The sequence below is a fragment of the Monosiga brevicollis genome, genomic scaffold (assembly GCF_000002865.3).
Source record: "Monosiga brevicollis MX1 MONBRscaffold_13 genomic scaffold, whole genome shotgun sequence".
Lineage (NCBI taxonomy): Eukaryota > Choanoflagellata > Craspedida > Salpingoecidae > Monosiga > Monosiga brevicollis.
This window is the reverse complement of record NW_001865050.1, coordinates 287626-311481: the sequence shown is the minus strand read 5'-3', so window position 1 is coordinate 311481 and position 23856 is coordinate 287626. Positions and strand designations below refer to the sequence as shown.

Sequence of the window (23856 nt, the reverse complement as noted above, 5' to 3'; positions counted from 1 at the left end):
GCTTGTTTACGGGTTTGTGTCTGGCTGCAAGATCGTTCGTCGTGGAGATTCTTAAATTATTATGCATGTGAAGTGAATTCATAACGCTCTCGTGTTGTTGTTACCTTACATGTTAAGAAATTCATCTGATAAAAAATTAAATTTTAAAATTTTCATTTTTTTTTTCTATGCTGTTCTTGGAAACGCCGAGTCGAGCGTGGTCGCCTCATGATGGCGCCAGGTGAAGGCGAGGCGGCGGCGATGCTGCCGCCCACGGCGAGAAGGGCCACGAGAGACCAGAAGATCAACAAGATTGGGTTTGATCTCCTCGCTCGTACTCAATTATCCGAGCGGTACCTGGAGGAGTTTGCTAGCCACGACGAAATTGTCGAAGCCCTGCTTCGGACGCGCATCGTCCGCCTGAACGACTTGGTCTGTGCAGTGGCCTTGGCGCTTTCCCATGCGCGTGCGCACGTGCCGTGTGTCGCTGCTAGACCACAGACCTGTGTGCTATTCTACAACCATTCATACCTCGCCGAGCCACCCTCTAACTCACCGCGCCGCACCTCTGGCCGCGCGCCACTAGGGACTGAGTGAGATTGACAACCTCGAGCTCCTCTCTGATGCCGTCACCCTCTACTTGCAAGACAATGCCATCCACACCATTGAAAATCTCGAGTTTCTGACCAAACTTGAAGTTCTCAGCCTTGCCCACAATGCCATCACCGTCGTCCCAGACCTCAGGTAACACCCCCCCCCTTTATGCTGGCTCGCCTCACACAGCTTCTACCACCATGTTCTCTCCCCTTTGCTATCTTGCTCACTGGCTTTCTGAATGCCATGCAGTTTTCTGCAGCGTTTGGTGTGGCTTGACTTGTCCCACAACTCGATCACCGCTGTCCGCCCAGCTCACTTTCCGTCAGGCCTGCGTCAATTGAGCCTGGTCGGCAACCCCTGCAGCCAGCACCAGGACTACAGGTGAGAAATTGCAGGCGAGGCACTCGCCGCTCAAGCCTCCTCAACTGCCGGTACCCGTTGCTCTCGAGCTCATTGTCGATCTGTATTTGCCAATACTTGCACATAATGGCGCCGGGCCACAGGCAAGCCCTCCTTCTCCGGTTGCCAGAGCTCCGATACCTCGACGGCACCGAGGTCACTCCGGCGGAACGCCGTCAGCTAGGACAGGAAACCATCGCCAGTGCATTAGAAGCTGAGCAGGCAGCTACTGCCGCTGCTGCCACTGTCGCTGCTGCTGCTGCCCCACCCCAGATCTCGCAGCCTGCCACAAACACTTCAGCTGCACCCAAGCCACCAACTTCTACAAGTAGTCGGCGGACATCGACCACACGAGCCCGTCCAACCACGGCACCAACTGGCGAGGAAGATCACTTGGCTGCCACCAGCCGCACTGCCGAGTTGCGCCGCCTCTTTGCCACCAATGCCGGCGCCGATGCCGTCTGTACGTCCTTGGAGCCTGAGCGTGTGACACATATGAAGGCGCGACGTTTCTGAATTCGTATATTCATCCCAGGGTCTCACTTCGCGGCGGGTGTAGGTGGCTATCTGCTCAGCGAGCTTCATATGGCATCAGAGGACATGCGCGAACGCTCTCGCCGTCGTCGCGCCAAGGTGCGTGGCCTGCCCCTTGACCTCCTGGTACAGCTTCTTGAGCGCTCCATGTACGCTCCATGTACGCTCCATGTACGCTAACACCGGTCATCCATACATGCTTGCAGCTGGAGCAGGAGCGACAGCCTGCCGCTGGACAGCCGCAAGCCGCTGCTGCTGGACCCACGCCCACTGAAGTTGAAATGCCAGACAGTACCCCCCTGCAGGACGCCATCGCCCGTGCCACTCAACGTGCGCAGAAAGATGCTCAGAAGCTTGTGGACCAGATGCAAGCACGACGCACCCAGTTGGCGCGCGAGCGTCCCCCGCTGCCTTCCATTGCCTCTGCACACACGCCCTCGGCCCCTGCCGTGGCTACCACGACCCGCCAGCACACCGGTCCGGCACCCCCCGCCCTGGACAAGGCATCCACCCGATCAGCCCCATCTTCTGCCACAGGTCCTGGCCGCCGACGACGGCCCCCAAGCACAACGCGGCCGGGCAGCGGTGCTTCGACAGCCAGCACCGCCCGTCGCCCAAACTCGGGAGTGCGATTGCAGCCGCTTCGGCCACCGGCTTCTTAGCTGCCGTCGTGGTCACGGGGTGGCTTGAGCGCATAAAAAACTGCGGTTTTTTTTAGCGCTGTGCGCTCGCTTGTTACAAAGGCCACGGCTACCCGCCTCTCTTGTCTCACGCTTCAATTCACGCTTGGTTCGATAATTCATGTGAAAAAATGTTATTTTCCTATGGCAGTGTGTTTTCACTCGCTAAGAAAGAGAGGAAGAGGCGTTATTACTGCTTTAAGTCAAATTCATCATCATCATCATCAACACCTTGGTGCTCTTCTCCAATCGATGCTTTGGGAAAGCTAGCCTTTCCCACTAGTTCAAGATGCTGAGGGTCCACTCCCACACTCAAGCCATCAAAAGCCAAAACGCATGAATCATCTGGCACAGTGAGCTCCTCCACCCGATACCTACACAACATGAAAGATGCAACAATTCATTCGCAAACGACATGAGAAAAAGAAAAGAAAAGAAAAGAAAAGAAAAGAAAAGAAAAGAAAAAAAAAAACCTTTGAAAAAGGTCAAAAAACAAAACAAAAACCCCATCAAATTCATCGCCTCACCGCTGACTAAAATGGGTGCAGATGAGCCAGCGAGCTTGAGCACGTTGCGCCACGGACAAGGCCTCTTCCATGGTCGAGTGCCGCTTGCGAAGCGCGTGATCTTGAAGCGCAGAATTGAAAGTGGCTTCATGAATCATGACCTGCACGTGCATGGCGGCAGCAACAAAGGCCTACGGGAAATACCACCAAGCCGGAGGTCAGCACGTGGCCGTGATGACTCAGACTGCTGGGCGGAGGACCAACCTCTGACGGCCGGGTGTCACCCGAGTAAGCCACACTCCAATTATCTAGGCCACGCAGGACGAGGGCCCAGGCATCGTAGCAATGATTGACAGGGACGACACACCAATCGGCGAGCTGTAGCTGGTGGGCTAGACGCGCGCTGTCGAAGCAAAGTACAAAAGGATTAGGTTAAAGTTTAAAGAGAGGGAGAGGGAGAGGGGGAGAAAGCAAGAAGAAAGTAGAGGGTGAGTAATCTAAAGGAATTAAACGCTTGGAGAAAAACAATTCATTCAAAAAAGGGGGGGGAAGGAAGCTGGCCAAGGCGCCCAACTCAAGACTGACCGCCAGGCGTTCCAGGACCGCAAAGGTAGCAGACTGTCAAGTGAAATGCCCGGCGATACAGCGCTCAACCATGCCAAGACTGCATCCGGGGCCAAGACGGCGATGGGCTCAAGCTCTGGAAACAAAAAGCGGCGCATCTCTACATTCCCAGAACATACAAGGACGGACAAGCAAAGTAGGGAGCCGTGTCAAGATTTCGGCCCGTCGCAAACGCGCTTGCTGAGACGGTTGCAAGCGAAGAATGAATGCGACACAAATTGAGCGACCATGGCAACTCGTACCGAGGATGCCCCACAAACCAACACAATGGTCAGCATGTTTGTGTGAAACAAATATGGCTCTCAGCGTGGCGAGCTCGGCACGCGCCGCTTCCATCCCCAGTACGGCCACCTAGCAAGGTGACCAGCACAAGCAAGGGCATGAGACAATCCACACGGACGCTTGCAGGCTAGAAGCTGACCGAGTTGATCATACCATCTGAGCCCAAGTTCCTTCGCCACAATCCAAAAGCCAAGTGCCATGTTGGGCATGGCGCAACAGGATGGCGCTGCTTGCTCGATGCTGCAGTGAACAAGGCCAATGAGTGCAACTTTAGAACATGGTTTTGTGCCGGGCAGGATAAAAAAAAATAGCATACCTTTGAGGGCTCAGCAGAACCGGTTCCAAGAAAGGTGAGCACAATCGGGGTCAGCGGCGCTCGCACCAAACCGGATGCAGTGTGGGGTGCAGAGCTCGGGCCAAAATTGACTTGCGAGTCAACCATGCGTCCAGCGCGAAGGTCCCAGGTGCTACCAACGCGCCATAGCCGATCAGAGGCCTCGTCGGCGCGCACAAAGAGATGGTAGGCCGATGCCAAGGTGGCGAGTATGTTTTGATATGTTGGGCTGCTTGTGACCTGCAATGTCGCGCACGGAGCAACAAGAAACAAAATAAGAATCATGTCAGAATGACAGGACCAAAGACGATCAGCGTTGATACTCCACCCCGCCTTTCGCCCTTCGAGAAAACAAAGATTAAGGGGGGCGGGGGGAGAGAGAGAGAGAGAGAGAGAGAGAGAGAGAGAGAGAGAGAGAGAGAGAGAGAGAGAGAGAGAGAGAGAGAGAGAGAGAGAGAGAGAGAGAGAGAGCGAGCGTACGCACGTCAGTGGGAGCCAGGTGTATCACCAAGTCTGGGGTTGCATCAGACGGGTTGGACAAGAGATGTTGGTGCACCCAGTGTGCTGCATCCTCCGTGGCAACGTCAATGATCCACAGCTGGCTGTGCTGCTGTCGCAAGCGGTATTGCCAAAGGGCTACGTGACTGCCCAGAAGGCATACAGGAGCAGCATCGGTGTAGGATTTGGTTAGCATTGCCCGACAGAAATGCGGAAAGCATATTGTTGGCTTAGGGTGGGCAGCGGTAGGAAAGACGGCACCAACCAGACGTTTGTAGACCAGGGTTTCAGAGGGGTGTCGTGGGAGACAAACCGGCCTCCATTGCGCACATGCCAGTCGCGTTGGAAGAGGGCAAGGAGTCCACGCCGAGGTTGACGACTGGATGGAGCAACGGGCTGGGGCTTGGCAGCAGAAGAAGCTGAAGCGTCATCCGAAACGGCGGCGACCAGGGCTTGAATGGCCACATGCTCATCCTCATACACAACCAAGCGTTCGGCAAAGCACTGGCACACGGTGGTGCGGAAGAAAAGCCGTGGAGTGAGCGGGAGCAACGGTGCTATGTGGCCTTGCTGATGGTTAGGGAGGAGGCGGTGGTTCAAAGGAAACGTCGACAAGTTGCGCTTTCACAACTGGTGAAATCTGGGAAGCACACCTCGGTGACGCACACTCGCGGGTATTGCCAGTGCATGATGTATGCCTGGGCGGCCAGGTGTCGGCACGTATGGGACGGGCCAACGACGTGGACATCGCCTGCGCCATCAGCTCGACCGCTAGAACCGAACAAAAGCACGGTTGGCAATGTGAGTAAAGCAAGGGATATGGCGAGTGGGGTCAGGTGGGGGGCACTTGAGATGTGTGAGAGGGGCCATGATGAGGGCAGACCGAAAGAGAATGCCTGAGAGGCCTGCAGTCGCGTCGGGGTTGAGGTTGGAGAGCGTAATGGCGCGCACCGTTCCACGCGATGGGCGCAATGACTTTTGCTGCAGGGCCAGTCGGGCCAAGCCTGGAGGCATGGTGGGCGACGTGCAGGGCCAGGCATGAGCCGAATTGAAGAACAAAAGTAAAGGGTCTGATAGCAACGCAGGCGGTGGACAGACCTTCGGGACAGTTGAAGAGATAGAGGGGTTGGCGTACGCCCGGCTGAGCATCCGTGTGCAGGAGAATGCATGGGGCCACAAAACAAGAGCCAGGTCCGCCATTGCTCAAAAGCTGTTGAAAACACCAGATCGTCAGGCTGGAATATGTGTGTGTGTGTGTGTGTGTGTGTGTGTGTGCGAGCGAGAGAGAGAGCGTGTCCTATTCGAACCTGCACGAACATGGTGGCGTTATCAGTCCGAGAGGGAATTCAGAGGTTGTCGGCGCCAGTCGTTTTGCTGGATTGTTCTTCACGTCAAGTCGCATGGGCACGTCATTTTTCGCTGTCTGCCGTTTGAGTTTGGATCATGACGATTGGCTGAGCAAAAAAAAGAGAGAGAGAGAGAGAGAGAGAGAGAGAGAGAGAGAGAGAGAGAGAGAGAGAGAGAGAGAGAGAGAGAGAGAGAGACAGAGAGAGACAGAGAGAGAGAGACAGAGAGAGACAGAGAGAGACAGAGAGAGACAGAGAGAGACAGAGAGAGAGAGAGAGAAAAGAAAAAATAAAGGGGGTTTTTGTCGACAAATAAACATGCGCTTTCCCGCCACTCGCTACCAGATGTTTTGCTTCAGGCCGAGCCTGGGTGGGCGGGGTCGGGTCGGGGTCAGTCATCAGCAAAGGGTCGGAGCATCTCGGATCTGAAGTCGTCCAGTATACCAAAGGCACGATGTTTGGAATCATGAGGTGAAAGAGTCGAATGGCAGAAGCAGCCGCCTCAAATCGAAGCCGGCAGAACCGCCTCGAGGCCGCGCTCTCGCCAAGTCCTTGGCGCGCGCTCGTGCCCGTTGATTGATGTTGTAACTCATCAACCAAACGCCGTACAATAGAGAGAGGCTAAACAAAAGAAGTTCAGAGAGAGAGAGAGTTTGGAGAGAGAGAGAGATTGAGAGAGTTGAGAGTTTGAGAGTTTGAGAGAGAGAGTTTGGAGAGAGAGAGAGAGTTTGAGAGTTTGAGAGAGTTTGAGAGAGAGAGAGATGTGTTGTTGCAGCAGTCGCATATTCTGGGTCTTGTGCTCCTGCTGACTGCTCCTCCCTGCTGCTGCTGCTGCTGCTGCTGCTTGGTGATTGGCCCGTCGCCCCTCTTGCTCCAGTGGCGCACTGTATGTCGGGGCATTGCTGGGTGCTGTGCTTCTCACCTTGGCTGTGTTGCTGCCCAATTTTTTTAGCCAACGCCTTTTTCCTTTTTTGCATGATTCCTGGCTCGAGCTTCTGTCCAGAGGCTGTGCCAGCTCGCGGTTTCGGATTCCGTTTCCTGCACATTATTCAGAATCACCATCAGCGTCAAGCAACTGCAAGCCACTGACGTCTGCTGCTCTGAATCTCCATCTTCACTGCCGTTGCTTTTGTTCGAGTTTGCCACTTTGGGGACGCTGCCGTCTCGCGCCTCCACAGCGCTTTCGCCGCTTGCTTTGACTGCTTTGCGCTGAGGTGGGGCTCTACTCCGCCTATGGGGTTGGGTCATGGCATGCTCCCCGAGACCGCGCCTTGTACTGATCGTGTCTCGGCACGGGAATGGCTTCCACGGACACTTGCTTCTCACGCCCACGTTCATGTCTCGATCCGCAGCGCTGTTCGCCAGAACCATGCCGTTACAGGAAAACACGCGCCGCATGGCAGCCACCATCGATCGCGAGGCCTTTTACGTCGGCCCCATGGCTCGCGCCGAAGCAGAAAGCCGCCTGCGCAATGACGTTGGTCGCTTGTTGGATGTCTTTAACCTAATCACCGCATGACTAGGGTACCATCGACCCAATCATCGCTCACTTGTTCTGTTGGTGTCCTTGGCGGGGGTTGCTTTGCGTGATAGCCGGTTGGTACCTTTATCTTTCGGGCCAGTGAAACTCGTGATGGCCTCTCCATGTCGATCAAGTATGTTGTCGTTCATACCTCTGCTCTGCTGAAACCGAGCCTACACGGCCCTCCTTCCTCCTCGCCTTCTGCCATCTCTCGCTTTGTCGTTTTCCATTTTGATGGGTCTGCTGTTCATGTGTCTTGAAGCTGTGTGCTGACGTCGTCCGATCATGTGCACATTGGCTGTAGAACAAACGACAAGATTAAGCACTACATGGTAGCTTTGCGCGAAGACGGTATGCTTGCTCGTCCTGCGAGCCCGCAATGTGATCCGGCCGTGGCTGCACCCCTGGTCATCGAGTTTTCATTGGCTTCAGCGCGAGTGTGCATTGGATTTTTGTCGCATACGATGCGCGCTGCTAGGCAGGGGTCGCGAGGGGAATGGGAACCTCTTTGAAGCAAGAGCGCACTTGCAGTTGTGGCCGTTGGCTCATTGTCATCCACCCCTCCTCTTTTCTTTTTGAACCTAGATCGTTATGTTGTTGTGGGCAAGCCCAACGACTTTGGCAGCATTCGTGAGCTGATTCAGTTCCACTCACAAGTCCCACCCAGCGAAACGGTTCGTGCTACTGGCGATTCACCCTGGCGCCCGCCATTCCGCCATCAACCCCTGGGTCTTGGCCTCATTCGTTTCACATTTAGGACGGCGTCCTTTTGCTCCCCCCGCCTGCGCCCCCGGTTCCCCCACCGCGTGGTTCTATGGTTGACGAGGACGAGGACCCTTATGCTTCACTCGAGTCCACCAAGGTTTGTGGGAACCGTAGTTCTCAAGGCCAGGGCCTCAGAGCCATCATCTGACCCAAGCAGGACTTTATTGGGACTTGCACCATCGTCTGACGCATCTGGCTGCCATCACCAGGTTGATGCATCAGCTCAAGCGCATGCCAAGGCCCGAGCACAACAACGCCTTAAAGAGCACCAGTACGTTGGCGTTTGTACCCTTCACCTCAAAACGCTTGCTGGACCCAGTGGCATAGGTCCGATCACCGACGCCTCGATACGTTGCACCCACTTGTCCTTAGGCAATCTCTTTCTGCCTCGCAATCATCGGGAAAGCATGCATACGAGGGCGATTTCACCCCTCTACGTATGAACAAGGAGTAGACTGGTGTTGGAGACAGCGCCTGAGGCGCCTCCCCTCTTGCCAGGCCGTTTCCTCGCGCCCGTTCTCGCATGGCGGCAAGGGCACCTAGGCCCGCCGCATGCTCCATTAAACCGGGCAACGTCCGAGATAAACCCCGCGAGTGGAGATTTATCGCTGGCTGGCGTCGTTGTTCATGTGCCGACCGAACTGGGGATTGGCTGATCTGGGCACCTTGCGATCGTTTCCCAAATGAGAGGGCCTTCCTGGAGGCTCAATGTTGCATGTAACGTAACATTGTGCTTTGTGCCCTCCATTTCCTTCACTTTTAATTTTTTTTTTTCTTTTCTTCCGCTTTGCCTGCTGTGCCTTTCTTCATTCTGACTCTCGCTTCTCTGGTTTCTGGTGTCCCGTTTCTCGTCGTCGTCGTGGCCCCATTGCTGTCAATGTTTGTTTGCCTACATTTGGGATTTCCGGCTTGTTAGAGCCCAGAAACCCCAATTTTATGAATAATTTCACACCCTATTTCCCATTCAAAACAATACAAAACTGTGTTCTTCCAAGTGCGACCAGAATCTCACTATCTCACAGAACCCACCGCACGTTGAAAGAACCAGCACACCCAGAGGAACAAACCCTCTCCCGAAGATCCGTCTTTTCTTCTCCTTCCCTCCCCTGCTCGCCCTCGGCTTCAAGAGCCGTCAGGACAGGCCGATTGGATCAGCGGGCAGTGTTCCCTGTAGAGCACCTGCGTGTAGTGCGCTTGGGTGTGACATAGTGTGGGGAGACAAGAGTCGCTTGGTCGGACGCACAATCCGCCCGTGCTGGCTTCAGTGTGCAGTGTGCTGAGCTGCTGTCCAGTCTCCGTCCTGCTGGTGCGAGGGTTGTCGCTGAGGCCCCGAGTACGAGCCGCATCCGTGGCAGGAGGTCACAGTATTAAAACGGTCTTGCCACACGCATTGGCACAGACCTTGAACGCCTTTCTACCAAAGGCATTCTAAGTGCAGTCTCTCGAACAGAGCCAAAAACAGACATCATGGGCCGTCTCACTGTGGACGTCGTGGCGCTGGCGCCGCAATTCACCAACGCTCTCAAGGAGCGTGAAATTGACCTGCGTGGTAAGCCTCCTCTGATTGTGTATCCCAGATTTGCTGATGCTTTCCCAGCCAAATGCCGCGATGTACTGCACGCCTCCGTTTGCCGCCCGTCCGATAGCCGATGCTGATTTTCCAAATCCTGTTGCTCATTCGATCCCTCTGCAGAGAACAAGATTATCGTGATTGAGAACTTGGGTGCCACGGTGGATCAGTTTGACACAATTGACCTCAGTGACAATGAGATTCGCCGCCTGGAGGGCTTCCCAACGCTTCAGCGCCTCAAGTCTCTCATCATCAACAACAACCGCGTCAGGTTCGTGGCGACCAGGCCAATCGTTGCTGTCTTCCGTTGAAAGAGGAATTCTGCCACAGCTCACTGGGCTGCCTCCGTGACGCTCCTGTTATTGCTGGGCAACACAATGCTGCGTAGCCGCATTGCCCCGGGGCTGGAAAGCTTTCTGCCGCGCCTGGAAGAGTTGATCCTGACCAACAACGCTCTTTCGGACTTGGCGGACCTCCAGCCCCTGTTTGGCATCCCCACTCTGCAGAGATTATCGTGAGTTGGGTCTTCTTAGCGTTTTGAGCCTCAGCTTTTGCGTTCTGTCCCGCCTCAGACGACCGGGCCGCATGTGACCTCGACGGCCGCTCATGAATTGCGGTGTTTGTATGAATGTGTGAATTTGCACGCGGTTATTTGCCATGCCCTGACCAGGTTGCTGCGCAACCCAGTGGCGGCCGTGTCCAACTACCGCCTCTATGTCATTTACCACATGCCTCAGCTTAAGATGCTGGACTTTCAAAAAGTCAAGGAAAAGGTAAGATCCTGCATTGCGCTTCGAAATGGACTCAGTGTTCGTGTCGCCCCACTTGAACGTCATTGATTCCGTTTTGGCAACGCTCACGCCATCCTCTGTCAACTGGAGTAGGAACGTGCAGCGGCCAAGGCCCTATTTGAGAGCGCCAGCGGCGCCGAGCTGTTGGAGACGGTCAAACAACATGTTGGCTCGTACGTTGCTCCACTGCTTTATTTCGAAAACCCGCAACAGGCTGGGCACGCTGACGCTGAGCGTTGCTGCAAAATTCTTGATTGACGATTATCATGTTCGGGGGGGTTTTTTTTTTTAACACACCACGTGTGTTTTCTTGACGTCGCCATCAGGTCGGCGGCACTAGAGAAGTATCAGGAGGAGAAGCTGCGGCAAGAGGCCGAGGCTGCCCGCATCATGGCGGAGAACACGGCCAAGATCAAAGTGAGGCATTGTGACACGGTCAACCCCTGTTGATTCCACACACCTTGTCTTGGCGCAAGGTCTTGCTCCTCAAATTGTGACTCCATCTGACCTTGTATTTTTTCGACTCTTTTTAGACTGCAATTCAGAACGCCACCTCCTTGGAGGAGGTCCAACGTCTCGAGGCGCAGCTTCGGGCTGGCATCATGCCTGGGGCCGAGCCCATGGCAACGGAGGGCGAGGGTGAGGGATCTGCCTAAGCAAGCTGCCTGTTGCCGACAACTTTACGTCGCCGCGCCAGGCTGAGAGCGTCCAGGCTTCCACTACTGGTCTTTGGGTTTCTCTTTTGTCTTTTTTTTTTTTTTCCTTTCTTTGCGTCTGCTTCCTTTCAAGGCTACTGACTGGTCTTGCGCCTTTTGTCGAGCTTTGACTTGTCAGTCTCCAAATTGACTGTCTAAACCGTCGACCGAACACCCAAGAAAGAACACGATGATGGTCCAACAGCTCCACGGCCCACAACACAACCACCAGAGCAAGCAAGTCAAACGTTGTCAGACAATTTTGTTGTTGTGCATTTGTTTTCGTGCTTCTTGCATCAACAAGGAGTTTGATGACCTCCACGCACACACACACACACCGACCAAGTTCACGTTCGTGCTGTGGCTGCGTGTGGGGGCAGCGCGCTGTACACGTGCTGTGCACGCACTGATGGTGCGAGGCGAGCCAGTGGGTTATCGTCATTCTTGCTGGTAAGCATAACATCGAAGGAGTCACTTAAGTGGGAGCGCTTCCAGGGTTTGGTCGGGGTCATCATGCAGGATGGCGCCGCGCAAGAAGCAGCACCTGCTGTTGCTCGAGGAGGAGGAGCGTAACTGCACCGATGAGGACGTTTTTGTCGACCCAGAGCAGCTGGCCCACTACCCCTTGATGGTGCAGCCATTGGAGAAGGAGGAATTTCAGGACGTTCTTTTTGACAGCGGCGATGAAGAGGAGGCGCATATCCTCACAATCGACGCACAGCCTGCAACGGCTTGGACGCGGCCTCGCCGCGTCGGCACCGTAGCGCTGGTGGCATTGGGCGTGCTGCTGCTCGTCATCGGGGTAGGGTTTTATCAAGCGCGCAAGCACCAACGGCCAACTGAGCAGCCATCAGGCTCTACGCTGGGCCACGCCTTGGCCGTTGGGGATAACCTGAGCACTACCTCGAGCCCTGCACGAACGGCCACTCCAAGCCCCAGCGTTTTGGACACGGCGACTGCTTCGACGAATTCGGTGGTCTCAACCAATTCCGCGCTTGTCACGACGGTCACCAGTACTGAATCGGAGCTCGTCGATGCAGGGCAACTCAACCTCACCTTCCCCCCTGTCAGCTTTCCTGCCCACACATCCAGCAATTATTTTTTGTTCCCCTGCCAGGCCTTTGACTTGTCAACGGCTCCTGTGGGTCACATCACCGCCTTTGAACTGCACAGCACACACCCCGAGTTGGTTCATCACTCGGACGTTTTCTTGTGTACTCCAGCAGCGCTTGCACGTTTTCATAAAAGCGGTTGCCCGACGTTCTCCAGCATCTTCACCAACGGGCTTTGCACTGCATTGGCTTTTGCCTACGACAAGGGTGCAGTGAAGTTCCACTTCCCCGAAGGCACCGGCTTTGCGGTGGGCCCTGGAACTCAGGCACCTGTCCTCGTCATGCAAATCCACTATCTTATTTTCGAGCCACCGTCATCCTACGTGACCGACGTCTCCACAATGATGCTTGACACAGCGCCTGGCTTGCCCGAGGTACGCCTGGCCTGGGGCTATCCCCTTTTACCGGCAAGCTTTCTGTCTTTCTCGCAGGGTCCTGGCTCCTGACCTTGGAGCAAATGTGCTGCTTAGGCTCCTCTGTTTACAGTTGGTCTTGGGGATTACAATTTGAGGATCCCACCCCTCAGCAGCAATTTCAGCTATAGCTTCACCTGCTCCGCGTCGGCGCAACATTTTAACCTGACCCAGGTGTTGCCCGTCAATGTGGTTGGCCAGTCCTGGCTCATACGCGGCGCCCATCTTCACGCACATGAGCACGCGACGCGGTCTGTTGGCTTTTCCACCCTCGTTTCACGTTTTCGACTTTGCCCAGGCCTCTGTCATTGAATGGGTATCATTTCCCGTATCAGACTCACCCCTCATTCGCATTTTGGGTGGGCAGAATCATGCTTGAGGCCGTGAACGAGACGGAGTCTACCCGTCTTGTCATGGAGATGAATCCCTATCACGGATACGGGGCCGATCAGGTGCATTGCAGGTTCTCGAGCCCATGTTGATGTTGGTTCGACAATATCTTCTTGGTCCAAACTCACGCCCTCTTCTTTCTTTTTGATCATTTCACTTGCTTTTCCTCCAGACATTTCAAGCTCTGGAGACTCCCTTTCAGATGGAGCCTAACGAGTCTCTTCGAACAACTTGCTGGTTTAACAATACCGGGGTTAGTTTACTCCACCAGGATCCTTGCATGTGTGCAGAAAAAAAACCTGAGCCGATGGAGGGGGCTCATCTTTTTTCCTGCCTGGGCTTGGCGTGTCTTGATGGCTGATAGAGCTCGGCCATTGTATACGGAGTAACCACGACAACCGAGATGTGCGGCATCTTGGTGCTTGCCACAACCATCGACGGCTCAACCCCTGTTCCTGCAACATCGACGGCTGGCAATCTTTGCATGACCTGAGCCCACGCTCATCCCAATGGCGGGGCATTGCCACACTTTTTGTCTGCATTTGCTGGGGGATAATGGTGCACTCTAAGTTGGCAAGGCGACGCATCGCGGCCCGTGCCCTTGTCACCCAGTACCAAACGGCTGTGCCGAATCGTTAAAAAGCATTGTTATTATTCTTCGAATTCAAGTCATTGATTGTGGTCATTGTCCAACGTCTCGCGGCCGCCTTGATATCCGTCCCAGATTCTACCTTGTTATACGCAGTCGAGCCAACAAGTATAGTTGGATAGGCGTGGGGAGGAGCAGGGATTCGTCACTGCACAGCAGCTTGAAAAGGAGCATGGCCACGGCAGGGAAGAGGGCAGGCACCCTGCAGGTCTCGTTCCGTTGGCGCCTCCCCATTTATCCATGTGCTAAGCTTTTGACGTTAACTCTCAACCACCGTGCAGGGTGGAAATGAAGACAACGTTGTCTTTGTCTTGAAGCTGGTAATCAAGACCGTCCAGGAGCTCCCAATCCGTGTCGTTGACCAGAATCAGAATGCCTGGTCGACTGCAAGCGTTGACATCAGCCATTGAGTTAGTGATGCCAACGAGCATAACCAAGAGCCGGAAAACCAGGTAAGGGCGAGCGGGGTGGAGGTCAGTAAACGCAAAAGCTGTCAAACGGGTGTGGGGGTGCCCGACGTCATTGGTGAGAAAAGTGTTTACGCACATGGTCTCGCCGTCCATGAACAACTCCGGTCGCTCCTTGAGCAGGTGGTCGCGGATGTATGCAAGCAGGGTTTTGATGGTCCCTAGTGGGCGGATCAAAAGCGTGAGGCGTGAACAGGTCCATGCACTCGAAAAGCAGTCCATGCAGCTGCCGCGACGAGCTGCGTCGCCGTTGGCGTACATGGTTCTTCTTGCGCCTTGAGCTGCAGATCGTGTCGTCGCACGCCGTCCACAAGCAGCTCAGCGCCCCCGCTAAAAAGAAACCCGTGATTCAACCACGACCGAGTGAGCTGCCATTGATCCTGCACGCAGCCGCGCCTCAAGCCCTGCCATACATGCCCACAATAGCGCGCCCCCCTCTCGGCCAAACCTGAATTCGACGCAGATGTTCACCGCCATTCTGTTGAGTTTGATGAAAAGAATCTGTGTGTGTGTGTGTGTGTGTGATCTCAAATTTTTTTTCTTTTTCTTGTCAAACTCATATCGAAACACGTGTGACGAGGCGGCCTCAAAGCATTATTTCTCCGGCACTTTTGACTGTCGCATTGACTTGCCCAGGTGTGAGGGTGCTGCTATGATCGGGCGTTTGGAAAATCGAGACAAAGATTATGAAAATAAAATCGGGTTCAACTGTTTTAAGCGCGTCGTCGCCATGTCGCGACTTGGATGCGGTCCGGCCTTTTTTGGAAGGTTGCCACAATAACGGCAAGACAACTACGCTCAACCAAAGCAGGAGGGCATGCCTCGCTTCCCTGCCGCCATGCGGTAGAATAAAGGGATGCACGGCAGCCTTGCTTGCATAGGTTTAAGAAAAGCACAAGCTTGCCGAAACCTTGGCGGAATCACGAGGCCATGGATTAAGGTTTGAGACCGATCGTGGTATGTCATCCTCCTGCTCCGGCACAAAAACTTGAGAAACTCAAGGCCAGCCTCAGAAGCACCGCATCTGGCATAGGAGCTTTGGTCCTCAGACTCAGCGGAAACTGGCACATTCATGACCAGGTTGAAGTTGGCAAAAGAAAAAGGGGGTTGTTCGAAATAAGGAAAGCTATGCAAAGCTGGGTTCTTGGTGAAAGCCAGCGGATGCCAGCGTGCTGGTCACACTGGCATCGTGCTGAGCCTGCGAGAAGGAAAATGCCACGGGCTGCAGGTTATGCTGGCGGGCCCAATCCTGAAGCTTCATGTAGCGGTTGCTCAAGGGGTTCTGCGACGAGACTGCGGGCAAGCTATCGCGGAGAGCGGCCGCATCCAGAGCACCTGACTGCTGCAGGAGAACGGCAACCACGCGGTGGTATCCCGAGCCCTGGAATGGGGTCAGTGGCATGTAGGGCAGAACCTCATCGCCAGAGGCGGTGGGCCCCGTCAAGTTGCAGGTCAGCGCGTGCGCAACCTGTCCCTCGGACCCGTCAAGACGGCCGTCTGCGTCCGCAATCGGCAGCACAGTGAGCGCAGGTATCGCAGGCACACGAAACACAACACCAGGATGCAGAATAATACAAGCCAAACACATGGACGCAAGTAAACCTGCAGCAAAACTCACCAGCATCCAAGAGGGCAACCGTGTACTGCACGTTGGCTTCGGGCTCAAAGTGAAAGGCCGGTGCCACCAGTGTCTGTTTCACGCACCAGATGGACCAGATCGTGAGGCAGTCACCAGAGTGGGGCATGGAGAGAAAGGGTCAAAGGAAGAATAAGAAAATAAAAATGGCGCTCGTAAGACAGCGTCACTGACATCGTTGGGCGCAACTAGGTTCCCGCGATATGTGTAAGTATCAGCCCAGGAGACGGCAAAGTTCTTCTTTGGGACAAAGACCTGGTTCAGAGGCAGCAGGCGGTGCACGAGCAATGAGTTTAGCATGCAAACTTCAGAGGGGGCGAAACGTCCCAGGGCACGGGCGAACCTTGCCAAAGACATCATCAAAGATGTGATAGTTGAAGGCCATGTTGCGCAGGCGCAAGTGGCCGTTGTAGGCCAAGAAGTGCTGGTCACTCAAGGTGGCAACATTGGTGAGAGGGACTCGCACTATCAGCAGTACACCAACCAGTCCGCAGGAAGATGAGTTGGGAAGCAGCGAGACGTCAACTCGTGCTCTTGCCAGCGGCGAGCAAGGTCAGAAGGCGCCACAGCGCACGTGCGGGTGAGGACGTACGGTCGAGGCGGCGAGCCGCTTCCTCGAGTTCCGGGTCTTTTCTCCGGCGCCAGTATTCCTGAGCACGGTCGGCCAAGGTCGGCTTGGGTACAATGCCCGTGGTCGACTTGGTGTTGCTGGGTTGGTCAAAGACAAACCGCGGGGCGGCTGCGGCGTTGCAGCTGGCTGTGGTAGCCAGGCGAAGGCGGTGGACCTGAACAGTCTGCTTCCAAGTGCGCCAGCGCTGTGCAGTCGCGGGCAAGCCAAAGCAACGGGCGTCAAACCGACAGTCAGCTGAAGCAAGGAAGAGGTAGCGGAATGGGACGCCCATCCTGAAGGGGCTCGCAGAGAGACAGGGCGAGTTTGTTGCAAACCTGGGCACGACGCAGGGCTGGAACGGCATGCGGCGCGTTCAAGACGCGCATGCCCATGTTAGCGGCCATCTTTTCTCCACCCTTTCTTCAGAGTGGAGAGCAGAGGGGCTCGGAAGACGGCTCAAGGACTCCCAGGCAAGGGCTGAAAAGGTGCTTCAGGGACCTGGTCAGCACCTCAAGGAAGCTTGCTATGCGGCTGCAGAAGGGTTGGCTTCAATATCTGGCCCATCCAATGCCTATGAGGACAGCCAGCAAATGCAACGTTCATAAGACCAGCACACAGCACCCATAGCCTGCACTTTGGCGCTGCCATATCGTCGCATTGCAAGTCTTGCCGCTATCTTTCAGAGAGAGAGAGAGCGAGAGAGCGAGAGAGAGAGACACACACACAAAAGGGGATTTTATTGAATCTTTTGTGTTTTCCTCGTGGTGAACGAACCGGTCCAGGTACCAAATGGCAATAACCGCTACAGTTGGTAGCACCCAGGTCGATGGGTTGAATTTAGAGAACAATGTAGTTTAGTTTGGAGAGGGGTGTGTGGTGGTTGGTAAAACAAACCCCTTTGTCATCATTGCGGACTTTTAAACTATCGGCGACAGCAACCTCAAAGAATGCTACATAAAGTCCACACGGTTCTGGTAAGCACAACAGGTTGGAGAACGAGAAAACGACACAAAACCACCACATCGGTCACATCAACTCCCATTATCCGCCAGTCTGTTTTTTTTTTTGGGTGACTTTGTCAAATTGCGCGAAAAACTTTGGACGACGTGAGTGCCCCTCGCTCGCTGTGTTGTGCCCGCTATGGCATGGCAGCCCCTTTGCTCCTGGATACAGGGGCGGAGCGTGGATGAATCGGGTGGGCGGGGGAGGGGGAGAGGCAAAGGGGACTGGCTTGAGAATCAGATGGGTGGAGAGGAGAGGAGAGGGGAGAGGGGGAGCTTTAGATTCAGAGGAGGCAGAGGGGTTTCAGCGCATGTGAGGTGCAGCCTCGCGTGGGACTGTGCTCGCACGGTTTTGATCTGGCTTGCATGTACAAGTGCATTGGGGTGATGGAGATGAATGATACTGCCATCTCTACTGCATCCAGCTACCGCCTGCGTAGTGCTCATCTCTTGTCGTTGTCTTATTCATATAGGTATTTGGGGCTACCAAGTCGGTGGGGCGCGATCCAGGCTCATGACGGCCCAAAATTGATACAGTCCTCATCTTTGCGCTCCTTCACCCTGTCCGGCCAGCGCGGCTTGCGAGCCTGCGCGCTGGCGAATAAGACCGGAAGGAGAGGTGGTCGTGCCTGCTTCACGCTTCGTCTGCTTCCTCTCTCCAAATCATCTCCAAGAGGCCAACGCGCGGGCGTGGCCTTGCCACTCACGTACATATCATGGATCACAGCGAGTTTGTGGTTGAGGTTGTGGGCTTGGCCGACCCGGCTGCGCATCAAGACCAGGATCATGATCGGCAGTCTGGTCACGTTCGATCAATAATGACACCCGGCCGCAAGCTGGTCTTGGACATCAAGGAGGCTGTCGAGTTTCCCCTTCAGGCCTATGCAGCCGTTCATCCCCAACGCCCCGTGCCAGTCGATGAGATTGATCTATGCTACATGGATGGCACTTGCCTTGATTTGAGCCAAGAGGCCGACCTTCGCGTGCTCAAAGTGCTGGCCACCGACACCCTGCGGGCACGCGGCCTACCCATTTGCCTGCTGGTCAAGCTCGGGTCGGAATCATGGTCTGATCAGGTATTGTCGGCGGTGCCCGAGTACCTTGGAACCTCACCTGCGCCGCCTCCAGTTGCCCGCGATACCACCACCACGCCGCTCACACCGGCAGGGTATCTCCTGGTCGAGGCTTCCGTCAAGGCCGAGGCGGAACGCGTTCGTGAGGAGCACGCCAAGCGTGTCGTCGATGGTCCAAGAGTTTCTTTTAATTTTGCTCAGGAACCGCGTCGCACGGCCGTCACCACCTTTCCCGTTGCTATTGGGGAGGCGCCCAGCACTACGCTGGAGGCCGAGACGGCAGCAACGGGTGATGACGACCTGGCGCCCGTCTTCTCGCCCTCCGAGGGGGACGGTGACAACATCAGCGATGTCCTGACGCGCTCTTCAGCTTTTGATTTTGACAACCCTGCATTTCTGAGCGACGAAGAGTTGGCGCTCCGCTCAGTCTCCGATGACGATGATGACCGTAACAGTGACTGTATCTGGTGGCTCAAGGCGAATCACCCCATCTCTCGCTTCTTTGAAATCTCGACCATGATCGTTATTTTGATTTCGGTGTGTGGCTTTGTGTTTGAAACACTTCCCGCCTACCGCCTCGGCGACGATGGCGAGCCGCGCACAGACAACCACCCGACCTTTTTTACCATTGAATCCGTTTGTATTGCGTGGTTCACGATTGAGTATGGCATGCGCTTCTACGCGGCGGGCCCGACCCGCTTGACCAAGTGGATGTGGGAGCCCATGAATCTGATTGATCTCATTGCCATCCTACCGTATTACATTGGGCTGGGCCTCAATTCTTCCGGGGCGTCAAGCGTAGCCGTTGTCCGTATTCTTCGACTCACCCGTATCTCCCGCCTTCTCAAGTTCAGCCGTCACTCGGAGGGGTTGCAGGTGAGCCATTGTCCCACCAGTCCGTTTCCCACCGCCTTTTCCTTCCCTGCTTCTATTCCTACCCTCTCTGCGCATGAAACACGCACGCACATGTGCGCGTGGGACGCACATGGTGCAGTGCAAATGAGGTGTTGAAGGAGGCGCATAGCTCACATTGGCTGCTCTTTTGCGCACATGCTTTCCCCTCTGTCAAACGTCACTCGTCGTGTAGGACATGATTGTGTGTATTTCCAAATCGTCAAAGGAATTGGTGCTCCTCTTCCTCATCACCATTGTCGCGGCAACGCTCTTTGGATCAGCCATCTTTTACTGTGAACAAGATGCAGATTCTGGGTTTATCAGTATTCCAGGTCAGCAACCACCACACTCACCGCCCTGCATTCATTTCCACAAGTTTTCGAGCGGGCCCAGCTGCTGTGCGCTGGTCGCGCGGCTTTGAATTGGCCTCTTGTTTTTGCTCACATTGACCGGCCATCGTGTTTGTCGGGCAGAGGGCATGTGGTGGGCTGTGGTCACCATGACGACCGTTGGTTACGGTGAGTTGAGCATTTCATGGACAAAACACTTTGCTGCTCGGAGGGCGAGGCACTTCTCTTGGCTCCTGCCATTCTGTGCTTCCCTCACTCTTCATCATGCATGTCGGGTCATGTAGGTGACATTTCGCCAACCACGACGCAGGGCAAGATTGTGGGTTCTTTGGTGGCCAGCATCGGCGTGGTGCTTATGGCCATTCCCGCCGGCATCTTCATCTCCGGTACGTTTTCGATTTCTTGGCTGCCATCCCTACAACATCCGCCCTTGCCCCCTCGCGCACAAGGCCAATCCTTGCATTCTTCCTCCTACTCAACGACACTGCCGGGTCACCGCAACAGAGTTTATGCGCCTTCATCAGGAGCGGCAGCTGTCTGACGCCAAGCTCCTTAAGCATGAGGTCATTCTGCAGCGTCTGCGGAACCGCATGGACGATGTGAACCACTCCATCAGCGCTTATGTCTTGGCGCGGGAAGAGCACTCGAAGCGAATGCAAATTTACTACCGCAACAAGCTGGCCGACCAGGCAGCAGCAAACAATGCAAGCACAGGCTCAGAATCCAGGCGACGCTCTTCCGCCAAGCCGAACAAATACGAGGGCCAGCTCTACCAGTTGGACATGGATGACATCCAGGTGTCCAACTCCGGCCCCGGTACCTATTATCGCGGCACCATGTTTACCACCTCTGGTGGGGATCAGCAGGCGTCCTGAAGGGAGGCGCATTTGCATAATATGGACATGGTCGATTTCCCTCTTCTTTTTTTTCCTTCTCTGTTTTCGGGGTTGGCGGGCGTTGAAAACGTTCTCGCTCGAGCATTTCAATGCCTACTCCAGTCTCTTGTGTTTAATTTTTTTTAATTAGAAACGTACTACCGTGTCCCTGCCTTGACTGCTGGCCCCATTCGCCCCGATGATTGAAAGCCATTGCCTCATTCTTTTCGTCCGTCTCAAAGTTTCAGCCAGCTCCCCAGATCAGCTCGTCGATCACCAACATGCATACATGCATCCAGCTTCAAATAATCACTTGCATGTATGCATTTGACGCACACACACACACACACACACACACACACACACACATCAGTCCCTGGTGTCCCAAACCCCGACCCACTTTGCCAAGCAACATCCGGGCCACGAGTGTTGTCGTGTCGTCGTCACGGCCCAAATCGTGTGGAGATCGAGAGGGCATGATTGATTTTGGATCGCGACGGTGTGCTTTTGACGTCCGAGGTTCAAAATTTCCCACGAAAAGCTTCCCATTGCAGCCTATGCCCTCGCGGTGGTGGCGCTCGCGCACGGCGAAAACAATCCTACGTTGGCGTCGACCTTACCCGAGCGTCATCTCATCAACTCAACGCGGCGCGCTTTGATTGCCGTGCCTGAGCGCTGATCAAGCTCGATACATGCAATCATATGATTCAATGTGGATTGAATGCGTCAAGTCGCACCTGCCCCCACACCTTGATGGGCACATGTAGCCAACCACCGACCCCGCCTCGCGCCGCACCTGGACGATTGCTGCCCCGACGTTGGAGCGGGGTTGCATTTTCTTCCCATTCCCCCATTGTCCCAGTGCCACGAGGTCTGGGTGTGAATCAGCAGCATGATTTGGCGACTTCCACTCTTTGCCGTGCTCTTGATTGTGGGCCGAGTGGTTGCCGACTCGACCACCCTAGTGGCCCCGGATTTCCATGGCCTGACCAACGAGGCCCCGTCACCAGATGGGCCCCGCCCCGCACGGGCTGCTGCCACGGTTGACGAGGCCACGCGCACTCGGCGTGCCGTGGGCAATCTGGATAAGGCATTGGTCCAGCAGCTCTACGAACAAGAGTACTTGGGTGCCACCAACGATTTCTTTTCCGATGCTTCAGACTTGACCGCATGCAGCACCGGCATCACCACCAACCCGCTCGAGCACATGCTCATGGTGCTCAAGCGCGTCAACTTTTACCGCACCATGGTGGGCCTACTGCCCGCGGGATTGAGCCTCACCAAGTCTGCCCAGTGCCTGGAGAGCTCCCTCATGATGTCCGCCAACTCCATGCTCAGCCATTATCCCGACGAGAGTTGGGCATGCTACCACACCAACGGTGACGAGGCAGCCGGCCGTAGCAACCTCCATCTGGGCGGCTTTGGCGTCAACTCGGTGGATGGCTACATTAGCGATGATGGCTCCAACAACATGGCCGTGGGCCACCGTCGCTGGATCCTCTACCCACCCCTCTCCGAAATTGGGACGGGCGACGTCAATCCCTCCGAATCTGGATACTACCCCGCCAACACCATGTGGGTCATCAACGGGGACTGGACTCGCCTCCCGACCGAGCCCGAGGCCGTGCTCTGGCCCTCGGCCGGCTACATGCCCTACCAACTCCTTCCCAGCTCGCGTCGCTGGTCCGTCTCCATCGACAATGCCGACTTTGCCGACGCCACCGTCACGATGACGGGCCCTGACGGTCCCGTCGCGGTCACGATTGAGTACCGCAATGGCGGCTTTGGTGACCCAGCTCTATCCTTCCACATTGATGACGAGAGCGTCATGAACCGTCCTCTGGGGGCTGATGTGACCTATCACGTGACCGTGTCTAACTACAAACTCGGTGGTCAAACTCGAACCTATGAATACGACGTCATCATCTTTGACACGGACGCCCCCGGTACGTTGTGCATCGCTGCTTTCCGCTCGCATCGCACCCACCGCCTCTTGGTGCCCCTTGTGCGCAGCAGTTACTCCCTGATCTCATTCTCTTCGCCTGCTTGGTTACCCTAAACGACCGATTGCAATTCCTGGTGGCGTATAGCTGGAGACTTTTGCTTGCAGCTGCAAGTGTCTGGGCGAAGCGGCGTCAACAGCATCATCAATGGCATTTACGACCAAGACGCTTCCCTTTTGGGCGTTTCATATTACAAGTGTGTGATGCTGCGCGACTTGCGACTTGCTTACCTTCGTGTGTGCCTGTTGTATTGCACCCTTGGTTGGTTCGCCTGCTGCCGGGCTGCCGATGACTCATCCCATATATCATTGGCTTGCTACCCTGCGGTGTTTGCACGCAATACCTAGAAAGCAAGGCAGCGACTTTTACTTGTCGCACACAACCGATTGGTGGTTTTTCGCCACTTCACCCACAGCCTGTACGTTGTCACCTCTGTTTTGATGCTATTGTTCAAGTTTCTTGACTGGTCTGTTCTCACAACGGTCAACACTGGCGCTGGTTCTTAGGGTCATGGTTTGCGCGCATGGAGTCGTCTGCGGTCCGACCCGAGGACAGTCAGGCAGCTGTGGAGGTGTACGCTGCCCCGTGGACCGAAGACCCCAACGTGCAGATCACCTGTCTGAGCTATCCCGATTCCGACGAGCCGGTCGATGACGACGATAAGGCTGGTGAGACCGACGACGACGCAGGAGATGACGACGACGACGAACCCACTTGCAATGCGGGAGTCGGTATTTATCATGAGCGTCGTGACTGCAAAAAACATTGCAAGAAGCAAGAAGCCAGTCTGCCCTCCTCCAACTGGTTCAAGCGCGCCAAGAAGGGTTACTGCCTGCACGTACGTATCATCGATTATCAACGGCGTGGCTTCTGACTTTTGATCGTAGCATACAGACATTTGGCTTGGCTCGCTGATTCTGTGGGCATGTGTTTTGGTGCTCACCCCTGCTCTCGCCCGCTCGTAATGGTAGGCGTGCGTCTGTTGCCCCGAGCGCATCAAAAAGAGCGACTGCCGAGAGCGGTGCAACGGCAACTTTGAGTGGAACAAGAAGGACAAGAAGACGGGTTGCAAGAAACTCTGCACCTGCTTGTAATGTTAAGATTGTTGAAATGTTTTGGATCCCCGCTTTGACAGTCCATAGTGTCACTTTGGTTGGGTCTACTTCTGCACCTGGCACCTCACGTCATTGATCGTGCTTTGCGAAATGGCAAAAACCAATTCGTGTTGTATTTATTCGTTTGGTGCCCTTGTTCTGCCTGG

General features: G+C 55.1%; 9 protein-coding genes across 9 annotated transcripts; 6 read left to right on the top strand and 3 right to left on the bottom strand.

Annotated features, from left to right (window-relative positions):
* Window positions 1-210: 210 nt before the first annotated feature.
* Window positions 211-2171, top strand: MONBRDRAFT_26159 (uncharacterized protein; the record flags this gene model as incomplete). Its single annotated transcript, XM_001746628.1, has 6 exons — window positions 211-411; window positions 566-723; window positions 826-957; window positions 1080-1438; window positions 1535-1608; window positions 1716-2171. The coding sequence occupies 6 exons, from the start codon at window positions 211-213 to the stop codon at window positions 2169-2171; spliced, it is 1380 nt and encodes a 459-aa protein (XP_001746680.1).
* A 541-nt stretch (window positions 2172-2712) lies between these two features.
* Window positions 2713-7177, bottom strand: MONBRDRAFT_8923 (uncharacterized protein; the record flags this gene model as incomplete). Its single annotated transcript, XM_001746501.1, has 6 exons — window positions 2713-2886; window positions 3918-4175; window positions 4420-4579; window positions 4747-5003; window positions 5087-5204; window positions 6870-7177. 6 exons carry the CDS (start codon window positions 7175-7177, stop codon window positions 2713-2715), a joined length of 1275 nt encoding a protein of 424 aa, XP_001746553.1.
* Window positions 7149-8520, top strand: MONBRDRAFT_26157 (uncharacterized protein; the record flags this gene model as incomplete). The annotated part of the gene is made up of 7 exons (XM_001746627.1): window positions 7149-7256; window positions 7373-7434; window positions 7606-7652; window positions 7887-7975; window positions 8059-8163; window positions 8276-8337; window positions 8439-8520. 7 exons carry the CDS (start codon window positions 7149-7151, stop codon window positions 8518-8520), a joined length of 555 nt encoding a protein of 184 aa, XP_001746679.1.
* Window positions 8521-9116: 596 nt separating this feature from the next.
* On the top strand, window positions 9117-11083 carry MONBRDRAFT_32756 (uncharacterized protein; the record flags this gene model as incomplete). Its single annotated transcript, XM_001746626.1, has 7 exons — window positions 9117-9615; window positions 9760-9907; window positions 10025-10150; window positions 10307-10409; window positions 10521-10600; window positions 10754-10844; window positions 10961-11083. The coding sequence occupies exons 1-7, from the start codon at window positions 9534-9536 to the stop codon at window positions 11081-11083; spliced, it is 753 nt and encodes a 250-aa protein (XP_001746678.1). The 5' UTR covers window positions 9117-9533.
* Window positions 11084-11422: 339 nt separating this feature from the next.
* Window positions 11423-13718, top strand: MONBRDRAFT_32755 (uncharacterized protein). The gene is made up of 5 exons (XM_001746625.1): window positions 11423-12608; window positions 12705-12898; window positions 13015-13099; window positions 13210-13290; window positions 13402-13718. Exons 1-5 carry the CDS (start codon window positions 11643-11645, stop codon window positions 13528-13530), a joined length of 1455 nt encoding a protein of 484 aa, XP_001746677.1. The 5' UTR covers window positions 11423-11642; the 3' UTR covers window positions 13531-13718.
* Window positions 13719-13952: 234 nt separating this feature from the next.
* MONBRDRAFT_8920 (uncharacterized protein) lies at window positions 13953-14414 on the bottom strand (the record flags this gene model as incomplete). The annotated part of the gene is made up of 1 exon (XM_001746500.1): window positions 13953-14414. The coding sequence occupies one exon, from the start codon at window positions 14412-14414 to the stop codon at window positions 13953-13955; it is 462 nt and encodes a 153-aa protein (XP_001746552.1).
* An 865-nt stretch (window positions 14415-15279) lies between these two features.
* Window positions 15280-16803, bottom strand: MONBRDRAFT_26154 (uncharacterized protein; the record flags this gene model as incomplete). Its single annotated transcript, XM_001746499.1, has 6 exons — window positions 15280-15650; window positions 15772-15844; window positions 15964-16044; window positions 16133-16254; window positions 16382-16604; window positions 16735-16803. The coding sequence occupies 6 exons, from the start codon at window positions 16801-16803 to the stop codon at window positions 15280-15282; spliced, it is 939 nt and encodes a 312-aa protein (XP_001746551.1).
* A 1313-nt stretch (window positions 16804-18116) lies between these two features.
* Window positions 18117-20592, top strand: MONBRDRAFT_8918 (uncharacterized protein; the record flags this gene model as incomplete). Its single annotated transcript, XM_001746624.1, has 5 exons — window positions 18117-19349; window positions 19561-19699; window positions 19841-19885; window positions 20002-20103; window positions 20222-20592. 5 exons carry the CDS (start codon window positions 18117-18119, stop codon window positions 20590-20592), a joined length of 1890 nt encoding a protein of 629 aa, XP_001746676.1.
* Window positions 20593-21484: 892 nt separating this feature from the next.
* MONBRDRAFT_26152 (uncharacterized protein) lies at window positions 21485-23689 on the top strand (the record flags this gene model as incomplete). Its single annotated transcript, XM_001746623.1, has 5 exons — window positions 21485-22538; window positions 22683-22791; window positions 22943-23013; window positions 23102-23433; window positions 23567-23689. 5 exons carry the CDS (start codon window positions 21485-21487, stop codon window positions 23687-23689), a joined length of 1689 nt encoding a protein of 562 aa, XP_001746675.1.
* Window positions 23690-23856: the final 167 nt, after the last annotated feature.